The sequence below is a fragment of the Arachis hypogaea genome, chromosome 16 (assembly GCF_003086295.3).
Source record: "Arachis hypogaea cultivar Tifrunner chromosome 16, arahy.Tifrunner.gnm2.J5K5, whole genome shotgun sequence".
Classification (NCBI taxonomy): domain Eukaryota; kingdom Viridiplantae; phylum Streptophyta; class Magnoliopsida; order Fabales; family Fabaceae; genus Arachis; species Arachis hypogaea.
In genome coordinates, this window is record NC_092051.1 from 142,915,018 (window position 1) to 142,939,773 (window position 24,756).

General features: G+C 37.1%; 3 protein-coding genes across 10 annotated transcripts; 2 read left to right on the forward strand and 1 right to left on the reverse strand.

Moving 5' to 3' along the window:
- Nucleotides 1–988: 988 nt before the first annotated feature.
- On the forward strand, nt 989–1,414 carry LOC140180297 (uncharacterized). The gene has a single exon (XM_072220761.1). The coding sequence runs from the start codon at nt 989–991 to the stop codon at nt 1,412–1,414; it is 426 nt and encodes a 141-aa protein (XP_072076862.1).
- A 4,771-nt stretch (nt 1,415–6,185) lies between these two features.
- Nucleotides 6,186–6,785, forward strand: LOC112757744 (uncharacterized). Its single transcript, XM_025806302.1, has one exon. The coding sequence runs from the start codon at nt 6,186–6,188 to the stop codon at nt 6,783–6,785; it is 600 nt and encodes a 199-aa protein (XP_025662087.1).
- Nucleotides 6,786–10,394: 3,609 nt separating this feature from the next.
- On the reverse strand, nt 10,395–24,462 carry LOC112755471 (uncharacterized). Of its 8 annotated transcripts, none has more exons than XM_072221400.1 (9): nt 24,219–24,462; nt 23,824–23,974; nt 22,529–23,296; nt 14,764–22,344; nt 12,905–13,709; nt 12,033–12,718; nt 11,310–11,451; nt 11,130–11,211; nt 10,395–11,047 (listed from the first exon to the last, which is right to left on the reverse strand). In XM_072221400.1, exons 2-9 carry the CDS (start codon nt 23,872–23,874, stop codon nt 10,945–10,947), a joined length of 10,218 nt encoding a protein of 3,405 aa, XP_072077501.1. In that variant the 5' UTR covers nt 23,875–23,974; nt 24,219–24,462; the 3' UTR covers nt 10,395–10,944. The 8 variants fall into 8 exon arrangements, with proteins under 8 accessions (XP_072077501.1, XP_025659371.1, XP_072077502.1 ...); XM_025803586.3 differs by having other exon boundaries at nt 12,905–13,712; XM_072221401.1 differs by having other exon boundaries at nt 14,764–22,355.
- Nucleotides 24,463–24,756: the final 294 nt, after the last annotated feature.

Below are 24,756 nucleotides of genomic sequence, written 5' to 3' on the forward strand. Positions count from 1 at the left end.
GACAAAAAATCCTTCTGAAATTCTGTCTATATTTCCGTGGGATAAAATTCGTCAGAAATATTCGTTTGTAATAACTAGTTTTCTAGTAGTGTTTTCTCTTATTTTTCAGCCAAACTAAAATTCAAAGTTAATTTTTTCGGTTTGCTTTATGAATAGTGCACTTTGAGGATAAATTGCTATTAACTATTTTTGTTTTGGTAGTTATTATATATAATTTAGATTATTCTAGCATTGTTTTTTATTTGAGTTATGCTTTTTATTATAATTGGATACATAATTAGTTAAATAATTATGTAACATCTCAAATTAAAAGATAGAAAAATGGTGATCGTGCTTTGAAATAAAAATAAAAAAACTAACTAAATAAAAAGCGAAAATAAAAAATTTAGCGGCGGTTACTATTAACCGTCGTAAAATCAACTAGTTTAACGACAGATATAGCGGCAGTTATCTAACTACCGTAAGATGGGAATCAATTAGTTTCGGCCAATAGTAGCAATCCTTAACCACCGAAAATATTTTTGCCGCTAAATTTCATTTAGCAGCGATTATTCCAACCGTCAACAAAAACCGCCGCTAAAAATTTACCCGTGCCTTTTCTTGGAGGGGTCAACCAACCGCTGGTATACGTCTAGCGGCGGTTTTTTAACCGCCACAATCTGTCGTTATTGTCGTAGTGATCTCATATCATGAAATTCAAATGTTTTGAACATTTTAATGAAAGTGATATGTTTTTCCCCACTCACTGTCTTAGGTGACTAAGTTTGAATGTGGAGGGTACTCAATTGGCATTAGCTGCAGCCTCTTATTGACAGAGGTTTTGGCAGTTGACAACTTCCTCAAGAAATGGACAGAGATATACCAAGAAATGTTACCCCAAAATGGAGAAATTAAGAAATCCATATTTATCCACCCTTTGGTGAAAGATCATGAGGTTCTCCCCAGCCATGTAATCAGCCCCACATTCAGCAGAAAGCGAGCAGAAAGCATGATTTTCAAGATCACTTCCACCACTGATGTGATGATCATGAGTATCAATCAAGAAACATGGAGGGAGTTAGCCATGCTTTGTGTTAAAGACTTGGAACATAAACATAACATACAAATGGGTTCAAAATTTTCTTTTCTTGTGAAGAAACACTCGTCCTCATCATCAAGTGGGGTCATCACAATTGAAAGCTGCTCAAATAATGGTGGAAACAATGTTAAGAGTTTGGGTCTCAAATATCAAATCACCCTAGCAACGTGGAACGAGTTTGGATTGTACGATGTAGCATTTTGTGAAGGAAACAAACCTGTCCATGTTTCATGTTGGGTTGCATCATCAGTTCCTGAAGGACATGTTATGGCAATGCCACACCCAAGGGATAATTTATCTGCAGTGATTATAGTCACACCTCCAACTCCAAATTGACACGAGGATAATATCCATTTAAGCTTAGCTTGCAATAAATAAATCAAGTTAGCTTATGAGCTACTTGTACTGTGGATAGATTATTAACAAAAGCTTATGGATCGACCTTATATATAAGTATGGTTTAAATTAAGGGTTTGAACTTAATTATTTATATTAAATAAACCGAATGGAAGTGCTGTTGTATTTGATTTAATATATATAGGTTGTGATTTGAGTCGATAAATATAATAATACATTATTATATATCTAAGTTAATATACTTTTTGGCGTTCTTTGAAAAAGTTTAAAAATATTTATAGCTTATAATTTGTATTAATTTTTCTTCCGAAACTTTAGCTCCATCTATTAATAATAGTTTAATTAGGAACAACATAAATATAAGATATATTAATCTGCTGGAACCTCCAGCTAGCAAATTATATAAAAATAAAATAAAATCGAAAGATAATATTTTTTCAAAAGTTGTACATATATATCTGGTTCTATTTAATTTAATTATGTAATTTGACCTAAATTAAATAATTGAAATATATTTTTAAACTCTGTTACAAACATATATTATTTGGTGGTTGTTGTGGTGCTTTTTAAATAATATATTTTATTCCTATATATTATTTGGTGATTGTTATAGTACCTTATATAAGTATTTAACTTGTCAAAATAGATGATTAGTTAATATTTAAAAAAAAATTAGATATTCAATTTAAAAAATATTAAAAATCATTAGAATTTATTGTTTTTGGTAATCACTTAACTATTAATTCAATTTCTTTAATTTAATTTTTTTAATTTAGTAATCTAATAATATATTTTATCTTTATATTTTTAAACATTTATAATTAACTAATAACTAAAAATAATAAATTTTAATAATCATCAAACATTCTTTTTTACTTTAAAAGATAATTAAATAATTTAGATACCAAAACAAAAAGCAGCATATATAGATTCCATCGTATTATATATGTCTATGACTCATGTGTGGCATGCAGTAGTCAAAAGTAGGTTGAGTTGGGTGATGAGCTAAAAGGCTAAAGTAACATTTTAGTTGGTTGATAAAGCCACAAAATAAGTTGGTAATACAAATTGATTTTGCTCTGAAAATCCAATTTTGCAATCATATTCATGTAAACTTTCAGCTTTGTTAGTTATCAAATGAGTCATTATATATAAAAGAAATTCATAAAATAAAAAATGAAAAAAGTTGTATTTATTGCGTGACAGTTGCAAAGCTCGCTTCGCTGTCCGTGAATGGCTTCACCAGCTGCAATGGATCTTCAATGATGGTCAAGACTTGATGGATGAGATTGAATGCTGCGATTCGAAAGCAAGTTGCCAATGTTCATGGAAGCTGTACTATCATTACGAAGATAGGTAGCTTCTTCTCAAGATCTAATCCACTTATCTTCCGTTTTAAGATGGCTCAAAGAATCAAACAAGTTAAGGGGAAGTTAGATAAGATTGCTGCTGATAACCGCGTTGTGCATAGGAGGGAATGCATCCGATGTACAAAGAAAGAATCATTGAGCTTTTGATGGAAAATGGTAGCAAAAGTGTTCTTTCCATTGTGGGAAAAACTAGAGTTGCCAAACTTGTGTTCAATGATGTGAGGATAGCCCAGCTTTCACATCAAGAAATATGGGTATGTGTTGATCAGCTTCAAACATTAAGCATGTGATTAGTAAAATCATTGATTTTCTGAATTATTCAACTTCTAGTTTTGCTAATGCTCTTGGCAATCTAGACATGGAGATACTGAAGAATCAGTTGAAAGATAAACTTGCCAATAACAAGTTCCTCCTGGTCTTGGATGATGTATCGAATTCAATGGACTTGATTTGGTTAGGTGCAGCCGAAGGAACTGGTTCTACTTTCAAACTACATGGTCTTGTGCATGATTATGCAAAGTCTGTTGCAAGAACATACTCTCAAATCATAATAAGTTCTAGCTTTGGATCCCGCCAACGCTGGAATGTTCGAAATGCCTCTTTCCTAAGTAATGATGTCACCACCATATCCGCAACGGCTAGAACCATACTATTTCCCATTGCCGGAGTGGGAGCTGCTAGTATGGATTTCTTGAATGCATTGGCATCAAGGTGCAAATACTTGCAATTTTTGGATTTAAGTGACTCTACCTATGAGACCTTACCTCAATCCATTGGTAACCTGAAGCATTTAAGATATCTAAGTCTTGAAAATAACAAAAGCTTCAAGAAACTTCCTGATTCTATTTGCAGGCTACACAACTTGGAAGTTTTGATACTTAGTGGATGTGCCAAGCTTGAGGCATTGCCTAAAGGTCTAGGAAACTTGATCAGTCTTAGGCATTTGGAGATAACCACAAATCTACATTGTTTGCCAGAGGATGATATTGCAAGGTTGAGTTCACTTCAAACTCTAAGAGTTGAATCATGCAAAAATCTGAAGTCTTTGTTTGCAAAAACAAGACTTCCAAGTCTTAGAGTATTGGTTGTTTCTGGTTGTAGTAGTCTAAGGTCCCTGCCACTTGATATTGAACATTTTTCTCTGTTAGATACTTTGGTAGTTGATAATTGTGACAAGCTAGAATTATCAGAGGGACATAATGATCAAAATTCCAATTTGAGGTTAAAGGTTCTACATTTTGTATCTATGCCAAATTTGGTGATCTTGCCACAGTGGCTTCAAGGATGTACGAAGACATTACAGTATTTGTTGGTTTCAAGCTGCATCAATCTTGTGGTGCTTCCTGAGTGGCTACCAACTATGGATTGTATAAAAACATTGTACATCACAAATTGTCCTAATTTATTGTCTCTCCCAAATGCCATGCATCGCTTCGCCACCATTGAGAGATTTGTAATTGATGGTTATCCTGAATTATTCAGAAACACTCAGCTGCAAGTTGGAGAGTGTTCACACCAGCAAACAACCATTGATGAAACAGCAGAAATAGAAGAAGTGGTAGAAGTAGAATTGAAGTAAGATCATAAGTTGGAGGTAAGATTCTAACATTAACTGATATTTTTTTATTTATATATAATGTTTCTAATGCTTATTATCCACTTTTTTCATGGAAACCAAGTTATAGATTGAAAGATACAACAATATATAGTTTGTTATTGCTTTATTATTTGATTTATTTTGGAGGGTAAAATGTCAAGCAGAAATGAAATTATTGACCAAGATTGTATAACAAACTGTTGGTGTATTTGATAATGCATGCTTGTTAGATTAAATAAAAAATAATAGATACTTTTTTATTTCTTTTTTGAATATCATCTTAAACAATAAATCTTTTTCTTATGAATGTAGGTTGCAATTAAGTCATCTATTCCATATACCTTGTTGACAATTGAACACTCAATCTGGTTTGTCATCTTGGAGAGACTCAAACACAGAAGAAACTCTAGACTGTAAATCATCAAGTGGCTTGTGACATTTCAAAAGGACAAAGAAACCATGAAACATCAAATTTTTACTTTATCATTTGGATGTAACAGAACAATTGTGCCTTTATAATTTATGTTTTCAATGGTCTCTAAGTATCAAAGAATATTCTTGCTTTCTTCCACTACAAGAAAAATGTTCATAATTAATAATTTCAGGCAAATGCTTATTTTGTAATATATTCACCACTCTGGATTGCAAATAATCAAATGCTTGCTTTGTAATATATTTCAGACAATTGTGCAAAATAACATATATAATATATACAAATTCATATTGATAAAAACAGGAGGACCTGGGAGCTGGGAAAAGAATCAGGTGCTGTGTTGCAAGATGAGGATGTGGATATTATGGCAATCTTTCAAGCACAAAATGAAGAAATAGCTCGTAAAAGAAAAGTGGCAAAGCAGAAGGCGAAGATGAGACGATGCAGACCAAAAAATAACAAACAGGTGTGTAAAAACATTTTTAAATGATCTTTAGCTCTTGGAATGTTAAGGGGTTACGTGGTGATGGAAAGGTGCGAATGGTGAAGGACCTAAAGAATAAGTTTAAATTAGATATGGTTGGATTGATTGAGACTAAAAAGCAGGTAGTGACAAGGTTTGAGGTTACAAAAATATGGGGACAAGATGGTTTAGGCTGGGAATATGTAGGTTCTAATGGTGCCTCCGGAGGTCTGTTACTAATATGGAACGATTTAGTGTTTAAAATGAATAATTGCTATAAGGGGGAAAGGTGGCTGTGTGTTGAAGGAGTAATTTTAAAGCGTATGTTCAACTGTGCCTTTATCCTGGTATATGGTGCACATGACAGAGATTGTAAGAATCATATTTGGGAGGAGTTGAGCTATATAGCAGGGTTATGCCAAGTTCTGTGTTGCTTTCTGGGAGACTTTAACGAAATAGTACGGGAGGAGGAACGGAAGGGTGCTACTGGTTTATCTCGGACTGCGGAAGAATTCAAGAATTGGATTCAAGATATGAGCTTAGTGGATTTGCCGCTCACTGATCGTAAGTTTACATGGTTCTGGGGAAGTTCTTGTAGTCGTATAGATAGAGCCCTGCTTAGCTTAGAATGGGTAGAAGAATTTCCTGAGACTCGGCTTCGAGGTGGGCCGAGGGGCTTGTCAGATCATTGCCCTATCATAGTTGAGGACAGGAAGTTCAAGGATGGTCCAAGGCCGTTCAGAAGCCTAGACTCGTGGTTCACACATGAGGGTTTTCTCAGATTCGTAAAGGAGGAATGGAGAAGTCTGGGGGACAAACAGTTTACAGATAAATTGAAGGATTTGACAGTTCCGTTGGAGAGATGACATAAGGACAATTTTGGTGAGATGGACAAGAAGATTGCAAAGTTTGAGGAAGAAATCAAGAGAATTGATGATTTGGTAAGCAATGGAGTGTATGATGGTACGATGGAGGCTAGAAGAAAGGCGCTGGTTACTTGCTGTGAGAGATGGTATGTGAGAAAAGAAGTACATTGGAAACAGTTGTCCCGGTCTGGGCACACGAAGGATATGGACAAAAATACAAGGTACTTCCACAATATAGCATCAGCAAGGAGGCGGAATAATAGGATTGATACACTGATAATTAACGGCAGACGGGTCAGGAATCTAGCCAGAATAAAGATTACTATCAGAGATTTCTACAAAGATTTATATCATCAAGAACGGTCTCCTATAATGGGTTTTAGAGATGGGTTGGTGGAGAAGATAGATGAGCAAGACGCTGTGAATTTAGAAGTTCTGCCATCGGCTGAAGAGATCCAAGACGCTGTAGGGGACTGTGAGTCTTCTAAGGCACCAGGATCTGATGGGTACAATATGAATTTCATTAAGAGGTGCTGGGAGGATATTGGGACAGAATTCACGGCAGCAGTGATGGGGTTCTTCCAGACGTCCAAGCTACCGGCGGATTCAAATATCACTTAGGTGGCGCTGGCGCCTAAGTTTGTTGGTGCGGAGGAAATCAAAGACTTGCGGTCTATCAGTATGGTAGGATGTGTTTACAAGGTCATCTCCAAAGTCTTAGTAAGGAGGATGAGATCAGTGATGCCAGCGTTAGTAGGGGAGACTCAGAGTGCTTTTGTTAAGGGTAGAAAAATACATGATGGAGCACTTATCGCATGTGAAACGGTACATTAGCTTAAACTAAGGAAAAGGGAGGCAGCAATAATCAAGCTCGATTTTCAAAAAGTCTATGATAGAGTCAAATGGAACTTCCTGGACACTGTGCTACAAAAGATGGGATTCAGACAGAAATAGAGAGCTTGGGTTATGGAATGTGTGACCACTGCTTCTATGTCGCTTCTGATAAATGGGTTGCCTTCTAAGGTGTTCAAAATGGAAAGAGGATTGAGACAAGGTGACCCCCTTTCACCCTTCTTGTTTGTTTTAGTTGTGGATGTCCTGCATCGAATGATTAGAGAGGCAGTTAGGAACAGACGGATATCACCATTGTTGGATGGCAGAGACAGTATAGAACTGTCACACATTCAGTTTGCTGACGATACCATTCTATTCTGCCCACCAGAAGAGGAGACTATAAGGAATTACAAGCGGATACTGAGATGCTTTGAGTTAATGTCAGGGCTTAGCATCAACTTTGATAAGTCCAGCTTGATCCCAATCAACTGTGATGAGCAGTGGGCCCGGCGTATGTGCAAGTTGTTGGGTTGCAAGGGGGACACTCTTCCAGTCAAATACCTTGGAATCTCCTTAGGTGCAAATCCGAGGTTGGTGAAGACCTGGAAGCCTATCATAGACAGAGTAGAGGAAAAACTCAGTTTGTGGAAAGCTAAGGTGTTAAATAAAGCTGGAAAATTGGTGCTTATCAAATCAGTTTTAAATAGCTTGCCAGTGTATTATTTGAGTCTGTTCAAGATGCCAAAAGCTGTTGCTGAGAAGTTGATTTCATTACAGAGAAGATTCTTGTGGTGTAAGGAGGATGGTCGAAATGGTATGGCAGTAGTCAGATGGGAAGTGGTGCAGGCTCCTAAGAAGCTAGGCGGGTTGGGAGTTGGGGGTGCTTTGATTCGAAATACTGCTCTGTTGTTTAAGTGGTGGTGGCAGTTCTCAAAGGAAGAAGGTAGTGTGTTCCTGTCATAATCTGAACCCAACTGAGCTACTATCAACGCAAGTACTACCATCTAGAGGAGGCCCATGGAAGGATATATGCCAAGTACATATCACGAATCAACATATTAGAGATAAGATGGTTACAGGCTTGTCAATGGAGGTGGGTGATGGGCAACGGACACGATTTTGGGAGGATGTTTGGCTTCTTGGTGGAGCTTTAAAGGATCGGTTTTCGAGGCTCTTCTCTGTTTCAAACCAAGGGGGATCTGTCATACGGGACTGTGGGTTTTGGGATGGGTTAGAGTGGATTTGGAACTTCCAATGGAGACGAGAGCTCTTTCAATGGGAGTTGGAACTTCTAAGTCATTTGCATGAGGCCCTGAGACCTGTAAAACTAGTACATAACAGAGAGGATAGAGTGGTGTGGAAATATGATAGGCAAGGTATTTTTTCAACTAACTCATTTGTGCAGGTGTTGCAGGAGGAATTGCTCCCAGAGGAGGTCACTAGCTTCAGCTTTACTAGGACTATTTGGAAAGGCTTGGTTCCACCAAGAGTGGAGCTGTTTACTTGGTTTGTGCTAATAGGCCGAGTGAATACAAAGGAGAGGCTAAGCCGGTTTGGTATTATCTCTCAGGAAGATAATGTATGTGTGTTATGTAATACTGATGTGGAGCATGTACATCACTTGTTTCTAGGCTGTACTTTTACTTGGCAGGTGTGGAGTTCTTGGATTTCAGCTTTTGGCCGACAATGGTCCTGTCCGGGTTCGATGAAAGAGCACTTTCTAAGTTGGACAGAAGAACCGAGGAGTAAGGAGACTAAAAAACAGCGGTTGAGGTGCTTCTGTGCGATTCTCTGGAACATTTGGATGGAGAGGAATAGGAGGATATTCCAGAATACAAGTAAAGGCGTTGAAGAAATTATCAACATGACCTTCATTAGCGCTAACGAGTGGAGTAGTGTGAATCCCTTTTGTTGTTGATGGCTATGCCGGAGATGACTTAGGGATCGTATTCGTGTTGTAATTTTATTTAGTTTTCTCGGATTGTTGACTAGCTCTGACTGCTCCACCTTGTTGTGTTGAGCTCTTGTTTTCAAAAAAGAAAAAACAAATTCATATTGATTGATGTTAAGAGATTAACAAATATGATTGAGGCACTTTAGATCAATCGAGTTTACAACTTTACATGCTCAAAGTGATCGTTTTATTTACTTTTCTTTTTCCTTGTTTTCCATGCTTAGTAACTACTCTTTGAAATTCAAAGGAGAAAATTCATGACATAGTACTGCATTTGGTTCTGAGAACAAGACAAGGTTCTGAAAACAAGACAAGATAAAACATAAAAAACAAGATACAAAGGACAGAGACACAAAAATTAATGTTTTTGTATTTTATTTGATAATAAATTAAAATAAATTATGAAAGTTCTATTTATTCTATTTTTTTTTCATTCAAAAATTTTGAGAAGAAAAATATAATAATAAAAAATATATTTATAAAAAATTAATAAAAATAATAAAAGAAAAAATAAAAAATAAATTGTGTATTTTGTGTTTTTGTATCTTTTCTATCAAAATGGACATAAAATACACTAATTTAGTGTCTTTGAATACAATGTTTCTGTCCATATCCAAGTCTCATCTAGTATTTCTGAATTTGAATAAGCATCCATTTCGAGAAATTTAATTACATGATCATATTCTTTAAAAAAAATCACTACAGTTTATCAAATTTTAGTTTTTTGAAAATATGAAAGGATTACTCTACCTATGTCAAACTGGATTCTTGTATATATGAACCCGTCATTCTTAATTCTATTTACAACACGTGCTTAAGATTATTTTCCATTTGAAAACACTGCTTTTACCTATGAAGCAGGAAACTTTATTGAGTTGTCGTGTCTGCGTGTCGAACACATTTCAGACACGACACTCATCGATATTCGTCCGACACGCGTGTCTACCGTATCCAACCATATCTTAATAAAAAATAAAAAATTCTTCTTCGAACACATTTAAATATCATCACGTGTTAGCGTGTCCAACTTTATTTTTAACATGTATTATTAAAACAAAATATTTTAAATATTTTTATATAATTAAAAGAAGACACTAAAAACAGTTAAAAATTTATTTTATATTTTAATAGCAATAAAATATAAAAATTTATTAAAATTTATCTAAAAAATGCTTTATATTGTATATATATCATGTTTCCGTAAGATTTTAAAATTCGTGTGTCCGCGTATCCTGTGTCCCGTGTCCGTACACCATTAGCTTTTACTAAAAGAACTATTTGTATGAATTAATCCATTATTTTTAGTTTTTTACACATTCATTTGATAACCCACACAATATAAAAGAAAATTCATGAGCATGAACGCAAATTAACAGGATACAAAACAAGCTTATGCTCTTTGTATCTATTTCAAGTATGATCTAATCGTGGGTCACGTGAGATTTTTAGTAAAAGCAACTTGCTTAAGATTAGGCACGACTATTCCTCTAAATACAGAAGCAAAAGCATGTTATGGTTGACCGAGTCATCACAAAATGCAAGATATAAAAAATCAAGGTACAAAAGAATTATGTTTCTCTATAACTATCTGTTCATGTATCCTACTTTCTAAAAATGTTCAATATTTAAGGTACAGTAGCAACCCCTCCAGAAAAGTGTTGTGATCTTGCTAAAGGTAAAATGGCATCAGGATCTGGTAAAACCACCAAGGTTTTATTGTAACAGGCTCTTCAAATATTTGAGCAATCTGCTATCATTTTCTTCTAAAGCTGCATGTTCTTTCTGGCAGTAGCATCTTTCACTTTATTATTATATCAAGAATAAGGTGAAAGGAAGACACTGTACAACTAAAGTAATTTGTTTCAAACTATAATTTCAATCAATCAACCAGCCCCACTATCAGCACTTCCGGTGCTCCTCAGGATTTGGGAGTGCCACAACTAATTCTACAAAGCCAACACCTGACTCGGTGCCAAATGAAGGCCTCTCACCTCAAACTACGAAGAAGGCAAGAAGTGCGTGCACTATGGCCCAATAAATTATAATGCCGAGCCGCAATATTGGCCGTCTCATAAGAGTTCGATCACATGAAACCCTGCAAGAAACGAGCACGACATTCATTAAATTCATCAAACTAAAAAGCAAATAAAACAAGGTGAAAGAATCACGTTGCCTACCACAAGCCATCGATCAAGTCTGTCACAGGTCTAGTAAATCTCGGGACTATTTTTGAAGAACTAAGTGATTTGAAACCATGGACTGCAACAAGATAAGGGGAAACAAGAGTAAGTAAAAGAGACCATAATGTTTTGTTGAGATTGCAGAAGCCAGTTCAACGTAAGGTCACAGAAAAATACCTTTGTCGTCCTCTTCATCTTCTATCCTACTAGTACTAACAGGGTCTTCATCTACAGCAATGGCAACATAATCATTATTGCCCTTGCGCAAACTGCGGACTTGAGGTGTTACAAAAGACCCTGTTGTTCTCCACTCGTTCACCTATTCACGGAAAAAATTAAAATAAAAAGGTCAAACAAACACAACCCCTCCAAATTCAAATTGAACCGACAACTGTGTGGATGTATTTCAACCAGAAAAGAACTATAACCAGTTTCAATCACCACATCAAATAAAGTTAATTTCATAATATCAAAAACGAAATGCAAGTGTTATCATTTTCTATCAGAGTGAGATGTCAGAAGAGAGAAGGAACACATTCTACAGAATATAACTACTGTACTTTTAAAACTGCTAGCAGATATTTGCTTGCAAAAATATAATGAGCAAGCAATATCACAAGATAAACACAGAGATTTCATGTTTTATTCTAATTTAAGATCAACTTTGAAGAGGTTTTTTATTTGATCTGAATTTATGATAAGATTCTTGCGCTAGTTGCATTTGGCAGCAGAGTAAAGGATGCAAGAAAACCAAGGAAACTACAATTTTATTCATGTTGTGCTTCTTTAATTCCTAGTGTAGAGATGTCAATGAAGTACCTAAGTAAATAGTAACAATCTCCAAACACTTTCAGTTAAGAGACTAACAATGAATAAGTAGATAAATAATGAGTTCCTTACCACTGGTTCAACTTCCAAAATTTCTGAGCTCGTGCTAGCTCCCTTCCCATTTTCTTCAACACCTTCGAGCAAATTCAACTGCATTTCTTTCTCATGCAAGGACTTCTCAAGAGTTTCTGCTTTGTGGTTCAACTTTTCTACCTTACTCTTTTCTTCTTGCAACATTGCATCCTTATTTTCAGCAACAGCCTTTAGATTCTCCAATTCCGATAATACAGACATCAGTTTCTTCTGAAGTATTTCTTTGTATTCATGAACTTGACTATTGCTTTTGAGGTCGGGAAGTATATCATCCATCCCCTCTTGAGATATCATTGTGTCAACCCACATCAAAAGCTCAAAGATCTCGTCTGAACCTGCCTTGTTACTCATTTGTGTTGCAAGAAGAACATCATTCGTGCATCTTGTAACCTCTTGTCTTAAGAAAGAAATTTCACTGTCTCTTTCTTGCAATTGGGACTGAAGCCTTTCAACCTCCGAAAGGAGACTTGCAGACAGGTGGTGAAGCTCATCAAACTTACCTACAGTTACAGCAAGCTTTTTCATAACCTTACCACGAGAGGAGTCAAGACTTTCAATCTCCTGAGTCTTCTGCTGAACAACCTTCTCAAGTTCCACAATCTTATTTGTCAGCTCTTCCATTTGCATCTCTTCCTCATCAAGTGCATGCATGAGTGATTCGATTTCTACAACAAACCATCAGGTCCAAGATATTAAGTTCTCATTCATACAACAACAATAACGAAGCCTTGTCCCACTAGGTGGGGTCGGCAAGTTCTCATTCATAACCAAAAATAAATAAAATAAATAAAATACATGTTTAATAAAAAAAAACAAAAAAAAAAAAAAACAAGAAACCACATAAAGCTCACCTTGGTCTTTGGCGGCCAGCAAATCAGTCTGAGATTTGGTTTTCTCCTCCAATTCAGCTGCAATTCGTTGCTTTTCCTGCAGCTCATTTACTCTCTCTTCCAGTATCTTCCTTTCTGCCTCAATTACTTCCACCTGTTTCTTAAGATTGTGCTCTTGAATCTTAAGAGATTGAAGATCTTGAGAGTAACTGTTTGCAGAAGCTTCAGCATCCTTGATCTGCTTTACCAGCTCTGAGCAAATCCTCTCTCTTTGGACATCCTTCTCCTGAAGCTCTAGCTGTAAATTTGTTATAGTAGCCTTCATTTCATTATGATTAGCATCTGCAAAACCAGTTCTTATAGTAGCAACACTTTTTGCAGCCATCAGCAATCTATCTACGAGGGTTCTGATGCGTTCTTCAGATGTTCCATCGCCAAATGATGTCAGCATCAAGTTAATCCCTGGATCTGATTCAACCTTATTTCCAACCAGTTCAGCTTTTCCATTTTCAATTTCATTGACTGAGCTGATACATGCTTCACAAAGGTAGTCAATGCTCCCGCGTAATGCAACTAGTTCCCCATCTTGATTAGTAACTTTTTGCTTCATGGCTTCACATGACTCTCTTTGGATAGTCATTTCTTTTTCAATACTCGCCATTAGTTCAGACAGATTTTTGTCTTGCTCCAGCATCAAACTTGAGTGCATAGTTATTCTTTCCTTAAGAGAACCAATCTCTACCAATACCTCTTGCAGTTGACTCCGAAGAAGATGGAAATTTCCAACTGTGTCAAAATCAGATCGAGAATCTGAAGACAAGGAGCTCTGCTGGAGAGAAATGTCATAATATTAGGAAGAACAAATTCAACAAAATAATAACAAGAATTGCAAGTAAGCCTTATCAGAAAAATTAACTAAGAGATAAACCAGAAATATGCAAGGAATATAAATGAGTCATAAAGAGAGAAGAGAACTGAGTTTCAAGTTGCAACTGCATCAATCCATTTCTATTCTATTTACAATTATAATAAAGATAAAAATCTCTACCTCCATCACGGACTGAGATCTCAAAGGGGAAATATTTTTGTACCTGAATTTCTAACTGGTTATAGAAATTTCTGAAATCTTGAGGAAATAGGTTAACAAAACCACATGCAATAAAGAAGTTATTCAAAGTAATGCCTACAAGTTAACAATAAAATGTATGCAGCAAGCCAGTGTCTACTGAATACAAACTTCTATCCTTTTCTGGGATAGAACAAAATAATCTTTCTGGCTCTGAAAAATGTCACCAGTGCTGAGTTTATTCTAGTTTGAGAAGTCACAACTCAGAAAAAATCTAAATCAATTAAATGATAAGCATTAAAATGGTTTGAGATAACAAAAACAGAGAGAATAGAAATCTCAAACATGCAGCCAAGTTGTAATATCCCTATGCGTCGTATATCAGACCAAGAAGCTCTTTCAAATAACCATTCACAGAACAACAGAGGCTAGGAACACATCCATAGCATTACATGCTTATGGACAAAAGCATGCAGTTGGGGAGAGAGAAAAAAAGAAAAGGAAAAAAAAACATTGCATCTGAATGGTAACACATATATCAAAGTATGGAAATGAACCTAACAGCCCATTCAAATAGCATTAGATGGAATGGCAAGCAGGGAGAGGGGGAAAAAAAACAAAACAAAACATACAAAAAAAAGTACAAGAAATCAAATCTACACAGCTTCACCCATCCAATAACTGCTTTCTAATTTAAATTTCTAATTGCTTTAGCATTTAAAGAAGTTGCTTTAGAAAACCAAATGTAATCAAAACTAAGTGCTAAAAAAATATTTTCTAATGACTGGTTTGAGTACCCATATGATAATAATACCTTAGTAATAGATGAACAAGGTGACATGCCATTATGTGTTTTGGCAACAGATGAATCCAACATATTTGTAGCATTGCTTCCTTTTATGCATGACTTGAGACCAGCCTCCAGATTTTGAAAAGATTCCAAATCCATGGAGAACGCACTAACCAGTAAATGCTGTATCTCACCAAATCCTGTGCAGAGTTCATTCATGCTAGATTTTAATGCCGTCATCTCGGAAGAATGGTTCTTTTTTCCCTCCTCATGCAAGGCTGACAACTTTTGAAGATGTGAAAGAGCTTCCAGTTTGGCAGCCTCAAATGAATCCCTCTCTTTCCTGAGATCCACAAGCTCAGCATCTGCCTTTGCGAGCTCCTCCTGAAAAGCATCATTTCTTTCCTGAACCTCATTCAACTCTGCCAACAGGAGCTCTGCTGCTCTTTTAGATTTCCTGGATTCTTGTTCTAAAGAGGCAACAGTACCATGCAGATCAGAGCAAAGTTTCTCAATGCATTCCAACTTCTTGATTGGATCACTTATATAACCCTCACCACCAATCTCAATCTCACCTAACTTGTTCAAAATCAGGTTCAAAGAATATTCTTTCTCCTGCAAGTGGTGCTCAGATTCTGCCAAGTGGTTCTTCAGATGTATCATCTCAGATTCAAGAGCTTCCAATCTATTTGGGTAAGTTGACAAATGACTTAACTTCTGAGCATGCTCAGCCAGAGTATCTTCCCTATTACTGATCTCAGATTTCAACTGCGTAATCTCAGTAGTCATCTCTTCAATTGTTTGTTTAAGACTGTCTCGGTGTTGGACCAAAGACTTCCCTTTCCTGACAGCAACGTTTAATTTTTCTCTAACAGATGCTGACTTCTGCTCCTCCTGATTAAGAAGCAATTGCAACTCCTCAATTCTCTTGCTCAAAGCTTCAACTTCAGTGGATAAAGACATTTGCTTTTCCAAAGTTTTCTCTCTCTCCTCCTTTGCATGCGCCAATTCACTCAAAGCCTCCTCCAGATCTTTCTTATATCTATCAATATCTGCCTCCTCCTTATCATGCATATCTGTACTTCTTGCCTCCAGAATAGTGGCACCATCTTGTTGTGAACTGTCACTAGCAAGTTCAACCACATGCATCAGTTTGTTTGATTGAAGACTTGCTTGATTTTCTATAAGCTTTCTCAGCAGTTCTTCCAAGGAATCAATATTTGCACTTCCCGAAACCAGATTTTCTGTTTCAGATTCTGGCAATACATCACCAACTAAATCATGCAGTTTCCTGAGTTTGACATCAATGGTGAAAATTTGTTCTTCAATTGTATCTTTCTTTGATTGAAGGCTGGCTTGATTTTCTACAAGCTTCCTCAGCAATTCTTCCAAGGTATCAATATTTGCACTTCCGGAAACCAGATTTTCTGTTTCATATTCTGGCAAGACGTCAAAAACTAAGTCATGCAGTTTCCTGAGCTTGCCATCAGTGGTGAAAATTTGTTCTTCAATTGCACCTTTCTCTGATTGAATACTTGCTTGATTTTCTATAAGCTTTCTCAGCAGTTCTTCCAAGGAATCAATATTTGCACTTCTGGAAACAAGATTTTCAGTTTCGGATTCTGGCAGCGCATCACCTACTAATTCATGCAGTTTTCTGAGCTTCCCATCAATGATGAAAATTTGTTCTTCAGTTGCATCCTTCTTTGTTTGAAGACTAGCTTGATTTTCTATAAGCTTTCTCAGCAGTTCTTCCAAGGAATCAATATTTGCACTTCCAGAAACCAGATTTTCAGTTTCAGATTCTGGCAGCACATCACCAACTAAGTCATGCAGTTTTTTGAGCTTCCTATCAATGGTGAAAATTTGTTCTTCAATTGCATCTTTCTTTGATTGAAGGCTTGCTTGATTTTCTACAAGCTTTCTCAGCAATTCTTCCAAGGAATCAATATTTGCACTTCCAGAAACCAGATTTTGTGTTTCAGATTCTGGCAAGACATCACGAACTAAGTCATGCAGTTTTTGGAGCTTACCATCAATGGTGAAAATTTGTTCTTCAATTGCATCTTTCTTTGATCGAAAACTTGCTTGATTTTCTATAAGCTTTCTCAGCAGTTCTTCCAAGGAATCAATATTTGCACTTCCAGAAACCAGATTTCCAGTTTCAGATTCTGGCAGCACATCACCAACTAAGTCATGCAGTTTTTTTAGCTTCCCATCAATGGTGAAAATTTGTTCTTCAATTGCATCTTTCTTTGATTGAAGGCTTGCTTGATTTTCTACAAGCTTTCTCAGCAATTCTTCCAAGGAATCAATATTTGCACTTCCAGAAACCAGATTTTGTGTTTCAGATTCTGGCAAGACATCACGAACTAAGTCATGCAGTTTTTGGAGCTTACCATCAATGGTGAAAATTTGTTCTTCAATTGCATCTTTCTTTGATCGAAAACTTGCTTGATTTTCTATAAGCTTTCTCAGCAGTTCTTCCAAGGAATCAATATTTGCACTTCCAGAAACCAGATTTTCAGTTTCAGATTGTGGCAGCACATCACCAACTAAGTCATGCAGTTTTTTTAGCTTCCCATCAACGGTGAAAATTTGTTCTTCAATTGCATCTTTCTTTGATTGAAGGCTTGCTTGATTTTCTACAAGCTTTCTCAGCAATTCTTCCAAGGAATCAATATTTGAACTTCCAGAAACCAGATTTTGTGTTTCAGATTCTGGCAAGACATCACGAATTAAGTCATACAGTTTCCTGAGCTTGCCATCAGTGGTGAAAATTTGTTCTTCAATTGCACCTTTCTCTGATTGAATACTTGCTTGATTTTCTATAAGCTTTCTCAGCAGTTCTTCCAAGGAATCAATATTTGCACTTCCAGAAACAAGATTTTCAGTTTCGGATTCTGGCAGCGCATCACCAACTAAGTCATGCAGTCTCCTGAGCTTCCCATCAATGATGAAAATTTGTTCTTCAATTGCATCCTTCTTTGATTGAAGACTAGCTTGATTTTCTATAAGCCTTCTCAGCAGTTCTTCCAAGGAATCAATATTTAAACTTCCGGAAACAAGATTTTCAGTTTCGGATTCTGGCAGCGCATCACCAACTAAGTCATGCAGTTTCCTGAGCTTCCCATCAATGATGAAAATTTGTTCTTCAATTGCATCCTTCTTTGATTGAAGACCAACTTGATTTTCTATAAGCTTTCTCAGCAGTGCTTCCAAGGAATCAATACTTAAACTTCCGGAAACAAGATTTTCAGTTTCGGATTCTGGCAGCACATCACCAACTAAGTCATGCAGTTTTCTGAGCTTCCCATCAATGGTGAAAATTTGTTCTTCAATTGCATCTTTCTTTGATTTAAGACTTGCTTGATTTTCTACAAGCCTTCTCAGCAATTCTTCCAAGGAATCAATATTTGCACTTCCAGAAACCAGATTTTGTGTTTCAGATTCTGGCAAGACGTCACAAACTAAGTCATGCAGTTTTTGGAGCTTACTATCAATGGTGAAAATTTGTTCTTCAATTGCATCCTTCTTTGATTGAAGACTAGCTTGATTTTCTATAAGCTTTCTCAGCAGTTCTTCCAAGGAATCAATATTTGCAGTTACAGAAACCAGATTTTCCATTTCAGATTCTGGCAACGCATCACCAAGTAAGTCATGCAGTTTTCTGAGCTTGCTATCAATGGCAAATACTTGTTCTTCAATTGAATCTTTCTTTTCCAATATATCCTTCAAACTAGCTAGTTCAGTATGCAACTTTTCATTCTCAAGTTCTTTCTTTTCCAGTATATCCTTCAAACTAGATATTTCATTATGCATCACTTCATTCTGATATTCAGCTTGCCCAACCTCCATAGATAGTTTCTCACATTCAAACATCAGTACTTCCAGTTTTTCAGAAAGGTGCTCTCTCTCAGTTGTAAGAGATCTAAGGTCTGTCTGAAGAGCAGAGACTGTCCTTTGAGACCCTTCAAGATCAGAATTTAGCAATCCACAATAGCTTTCGTATTTTTCAATCTTAAGCTGCAGAGAATCAACATGATGATTAGCCTCAGCAAGTGCTCGTCCTACCCATTCAATTCTATCCTCCATTTCCACAGACCGTAAATGTGAAGGCATATCAATCCTGTCTACAAGCTCTTCCCATCTCTGAACTATGCTGTTTCTTTCCATCAATGACTGCTCCAGCATTTCATTTTGCTCAGCCAGACCAAAATACTTCTTGTGTAACTCCTCAAATTTCTTTCTCAGATCATCTCCATCTAGTGGGACAAGACTGGCTTGTAGCTCTTCTTGTTGCTGCCGTACATCCCCTGGATCTGATTGCAGCTGACTATCATCTTTCCGGGAATCATCCCCTGAATCTGGTGGCAGCTGACTATCATCTTCCAAGGACTCTCTGGCAACATAACCAGCATCAGCGTATGAAACTCCTCCTGCAGATTCCTTCTGCTCCCAATCATTCATAGGCAATGAGTTACTAGCAACTGACCTAGCCAACCAATCAATCTTTTCAATTATATCTCCTGAATGAAACTGCTCTGGGAGATCTAGTTCTTCCAAAACCTCTTCTATCCTCTGAAGCATTGAATCTTTAAGAAGAAATGACTCTCTCAAGGAATTAGATGAATTACGAATATATGAAAGCTCGGATTCCATAGCTTCCATGCGCTCACCAGCCTCTGCGTAGGTCTTAAGCTTTGTTTCAACCTCATGAAGTCTAGCATCTTTCAATTGCAACTCCTGCATGCATCTCTCCAGTTCACTAGATGTCTCAGCCAGAGACTGCTTGAGGCCATCCCGCTGGACAACCAAGCCTTTTCCCTTGGCAACTGCAATGCTAAGTTTCTCCCGCACGGAGGACACCTTTTGCTCTGAATATTCAAGTTCATTTGTTTTCTCATGCAATTCAGAACGAGCAGCAGTAAGAGCTTCCTCAGCTTGGTGTAAGATTTCCTTAAGAACAAGGATTTCATTTTCTTTCTCAAGACGCAGTGTGTCTAGATAATGCATTTTGTCCTCCAATTCAGCCAATTCAGTCTCGCTATATCCATAGCCTTCTTTAGTCATGTGTAACTGGATTTCAGCATCTCTGGTTTTCTGTAGAAGGCTAGACACTAATGAATCCAAGCATGAAAGAGGAGTTTTATTTCTTTCAATCTGCGAATGCTCTATATTCAGAGCGCCGGCAAGATCTTCAATTAACTTGCTAACAGAGTCTAGATCAAGACACTTGATCTTCAGTTCCTCCATTTCTGACTTCATCTCATTGTTAACAGACTCAAGCTCCCGCTTTTCAGTCAATAAATCCACAAGACATCTCATGATATTCTGATAGCTATCATAGTTAAGGAGATCAGGCAGTGCTTCGCTTTGTACATCTATCTTCTCTTCACCCATAGATCCACTATGACTGAGCAGAAGTTTCCGCAGGTCATTGTATATCTTGTGCAATACACCAACAGCCAATTCATTCCGTCCAAGCAGATCCTCACATTTCATATTCACCTCTTTAAATGATGAGCAGATTGTTTCATGTTCCGAACAAGTAGCTTCAAGTTTCTTCCGAAGATCAAAAATCATTTTAGTGGCTGCATTAACAGAAACTGCTAACAGATTATTGATATCCAAGTTATCATGAGCATCAAACGAGACGGCTGAGGATGTTTCCCCAACTGATTCATTCAGCTTGCTAACTAATTTAAATATATCAGCCATAATAGTATTCCAGCCTTGCTCGAGCACCATAGTTCTTTGAGTCAACTCCTTCTGCAAATTTTCCAGTTGATCACCAATAATAGAAGACATCTCATTTGAACTTTGTTTCACATCGCAGATTTCAGTATACAATTCACTAACTTTTGACTGAAACTGCCCAAGTTTTTCATAAAGTTCGTTATTTTTGGCTTTGAGTTGGATATCTTCTTGTTTTAAAGCTTCGCAGAGTTCCTCAAGATGACATTTCTTTTCTTGAAAGTCAGCCAGAAGTTGTTTTGCAGCTTCACATTGAACTGTAAGTTCAACATTGGATGCTTCCAAATTTGAACAATGTTGTTTCAATTCTTCGAACTGATCTTTGAGATCACGGTTCTTTGCATCACCAATTTTCCTACCATCACGCTCCCCCTTGAACAACGCATCTGCACTCTGAACATGCCCCTTCCACTCTGAAAGCAATTTTCTCATGTTTCCAGTTTCCTCTTTGGCAAACATAATAAATGATTCTGATGACGAATGAACTTCATTTGAATCCCTTACCTCCACCTCATGTTCATCTTCATGTGTTTTTGATACTGCAGCTGGAGAAACTTGTTCACCAGACCTGCCGACTGATTGAAAATGGAACTCATTAGTTGCCTGTTCAAGCTTCGCCAAAATTTTCTCCATCTCATTCAAGCAAGTCTTCAACGAAACAAAACCAAGAGAATCATCAAAAACTTCGTTTCCAACTTCTATAACTTCCATGGAACTCTTTAAGTCAGATAATTCAGTTGACAGCCTCTTACTTTCACCTAGATGAACCTCCTTCTCATTTGCAAGTCTGACTTTCTCAGAAGACACCAACTCAAGATTTTCATTCATACCCTTCTTTTCAGATTGTAAGCATGAGATCAAGCTTCTACAGTCGGACAAATCTGCTGACAGATTCAATGAATCTTCTTGGGAGACTTCACAACTAATCTGCAGCTCAACTACTCTGGCAGAAAGAGTATCAACCACACCCTTGGCAGCATTAAATTGGTTTTGCAGTTCAACACACTTTTGGGAAACATCTTGCAGTTCAGCACGGCAATTAGAAAGCTCTTCAATAAGGAGTTGATTCTTCTCATTAACTTCGAGATGAGAAGCTCGGAGCTCAGATACTTCATCAACGAACTGGGGATGTTCATTGTCAGCCTGCAGCTGTAGCTCCAAGTGTTCACTTAACTGCATGTCAGATATACTTTTCATTAAAGTTGAAAGGAACAATTCTTCTTTAAGTCTCTGAAATGCTTCTGAAAAGTCACCATCAGGTAGAGTTGAACTAGTGGCTAGAGGATCTGCATCGGAAACTTCCCTTCTTGACTTGAGCAAAAAGTAAAACTCGTCTTCATTAAGCCCCCTTATAATTTCAGCCAGCACATCTTCATTAAGATCTTTTATAATTCCAGCCAGCTTCATGAAATCAACTGTTTTTGCATCAAAACTATGAGAGACATCCACTGGCCTGGCCAAATTAACCGCGTCATCTCCCATTGACAACTCATAATTTGGATCCAGAGCTATAGATCCAACAGGAGTGCTTTGCTGATAAGGCTCCTCCTGAAGTCCTCTGCCATGTCCACTATGAACCTGTTCAACAATCTGTTCTTGAATAGGCTGAAGATGCATTTCTTCATGGGATGAACCTGATAATATTTCTCCCTCCGGATTCTTCACAGAAGGACCACCAGTTGCAATATCATCTCCCTGCCCTTGATTAGAAGTCAAATGCTTATCTGGCATAATGTCTTTAGGAGAGGAAACAACTTCAACTGACTTGCCCAGTTGTTCTGTTTTATGAAATGCCTCCTCCACATCAGTGCTTTGACCAGATTTCTTTGTATCCAAACCATCAGCATCCTGCATTGCCCCTACCCAGCAACAAATGAGAATATAAATTATAAAACAAATACACAAATCAATATTCCAGCCTGCGCAACTAATAGCTTAATGCCTAAAAGTAAACGTATAACATTGTATTAAAAGGGAGAGTGAAAGCCCACAAGAGAGAGAAAGAGAAGGAGCACAAACCTAAGTTGGTTACCTTATCTTCCCTTGTTTGCATCAAGGATGTAATGGTCGTATCTTCAGATAAAAGCAAGGATACTTCCCTGCTATCACCCTCTGCTGTGACTGGAACAGGCTCGCCGACTGCAGTTGCAACAATGGCAGGTGCAGACTCATGATCATAAGTTGGTCCACCTTCAGGACCCAGGCTATCTGTAGTTTTCAAAGATATATCATCAGCCACAGCAGCACCAACATTCTGAGCATTTTTCCCTTGATCGTGGAAAGACAACTCAGAATCTTCCTTACCGACCTCCTGAGCCTCGGCACCTGGCCTTCTATCCGATTCCAGATCTTTCTGGTCGTCTGAAGTTCGCAAAGAAACATCCTCAGCCACATCAGCACCAACATACTCAGCACGTTTCCCTTGATCTTGGGAAGACAGCTCAGAATCAACCTCATGGCCCTCCTGAACTGCAAGGGATGACTTTCTACCAGAATCCAATTCTGTTTCCTCATCTATAGTATTTATAATAGCCAGTGGTGATGAATCAGCAGATGGATCAAGATTGTCAAGAGTTAATGAGTTTGGTGAAGACTGGGACTCTAATAATTCCGCGCTAACGGCATTAGACTCATTGTCAGTTTCAACATTTCCATCTGTAACCTGAGATGATGTTGTTGACATAGAAGGACTACTTTGTCCATCAGTGTCGTCCTCAGGTATTAGATTTTTATCAGATTTTTTTGATTTCCCACGGCTACTACCACCTTTACCGTCCTTCTTCTGACGGAATTGTTGAAGCTGGAAATAAAAACACAATAATAAAATTAAGAAACTGCAACCACTCAACTCCATTCATTAATGCCACAAGGTCATGTACTATTATTCACTTTTCTTATGTTGATTGTAGGCATCTAAAGGGAATGGTGAACTTTACAGAGTAAGGTGCAGGTGGTAACTGCCAATGAGAAAATCAAGGCACTTAAATTCCTGCATATCCATGATACATTATGCAAAGAGCTCGTATATTATGAAATCTTAAACTATTGGTTTTTTCATCCACGTTTATCAATTCTGCACATTACTCTTCGAAGCAAACCCTCTTACTTTGCAGGATCACAATGTAAAATGATTTTCTACTATTATAATTCCAACTATGCAATCATCCAACACCAATTTGAACAACCTAAGTGGCCAATAACAATAAAAGCAAACAATGCAGCTCAATCTTATTCAAAACTAAACAAGCATATAAACTTATCCGAGCAAAAATTGAGATTCTTGATGATGCATATATACAAAATAAATTTAGAAATAAAAATCCGTACCCTCTTCTTTCCGGCTGCGAGTAGATCGGTACGGCTCTTACTTCTGTCCATTCTCCGATCCACTCTGCGATCCACTCCGTTATTGCTCCCCACTGTAACAGCAACAATCACCGCACCCAAGCCTTGGAAACCATTTCTATACCTTATTATCCTGCTCCCGCAATAAATAAATAAGTAAATAAACAAATAAATAAAATATTCATACAATTAAGAACCTGGAATTCTCAAACACTCGCGTTGTATTTTGAAGATTCGTTGTTTAAATGATTGTATTCTCAAAATTAATATGAATAACAATCTGATTCGAAAGAAAACGTTTCAATAAATTGGAAATTAGATAGTAGAAGAAAGAAAAAAAATAATAAAGAAATGAAATAAGGCAAAGAAGAAGGGACCTGGATTAAGGGTTGGCCAAAGGTATGAGACGACGTCGTATCGGCCAAAGGAATGTAAAGGAGTGCGTGCGTTCTTTTTTCTTCTTCGTCTTCTCTCTTTCTGTTTGCGTTTGTGAGAAGGGGGTGAGAGAGGGTTGCTGGTGGTGGGAGCGTAGCGTCTCTCTTCTGAGATCTAAAGCACAAACGTAAGCGTTATTTTCTCCATTGGTCAAGTGTCAGAATCACACAAAACACAAGCAACATCATTTTTTTTTTTTCATTGAATTAATGATAAATAGAAAAGGAAAATAATATATCATATTTACAAAGGAAAATATTTAATTGGTAAACCGTAAAATATTTATATAACTAACAAAAAAATTTTCAGAAATTATTTTTAATATGGAAAGAGAGATGGTGTTTTGGTTGAATATTGATATTTGAAGTGTATTACAGTAGTATGAAAATCATTCAACACGCCCCCCACGTGTTGGCTAAGAGGTTGCCACGTGTCCAACACGCCCCCCACGTGTTGGCCAGAATGCTGCCACGTGTCCAC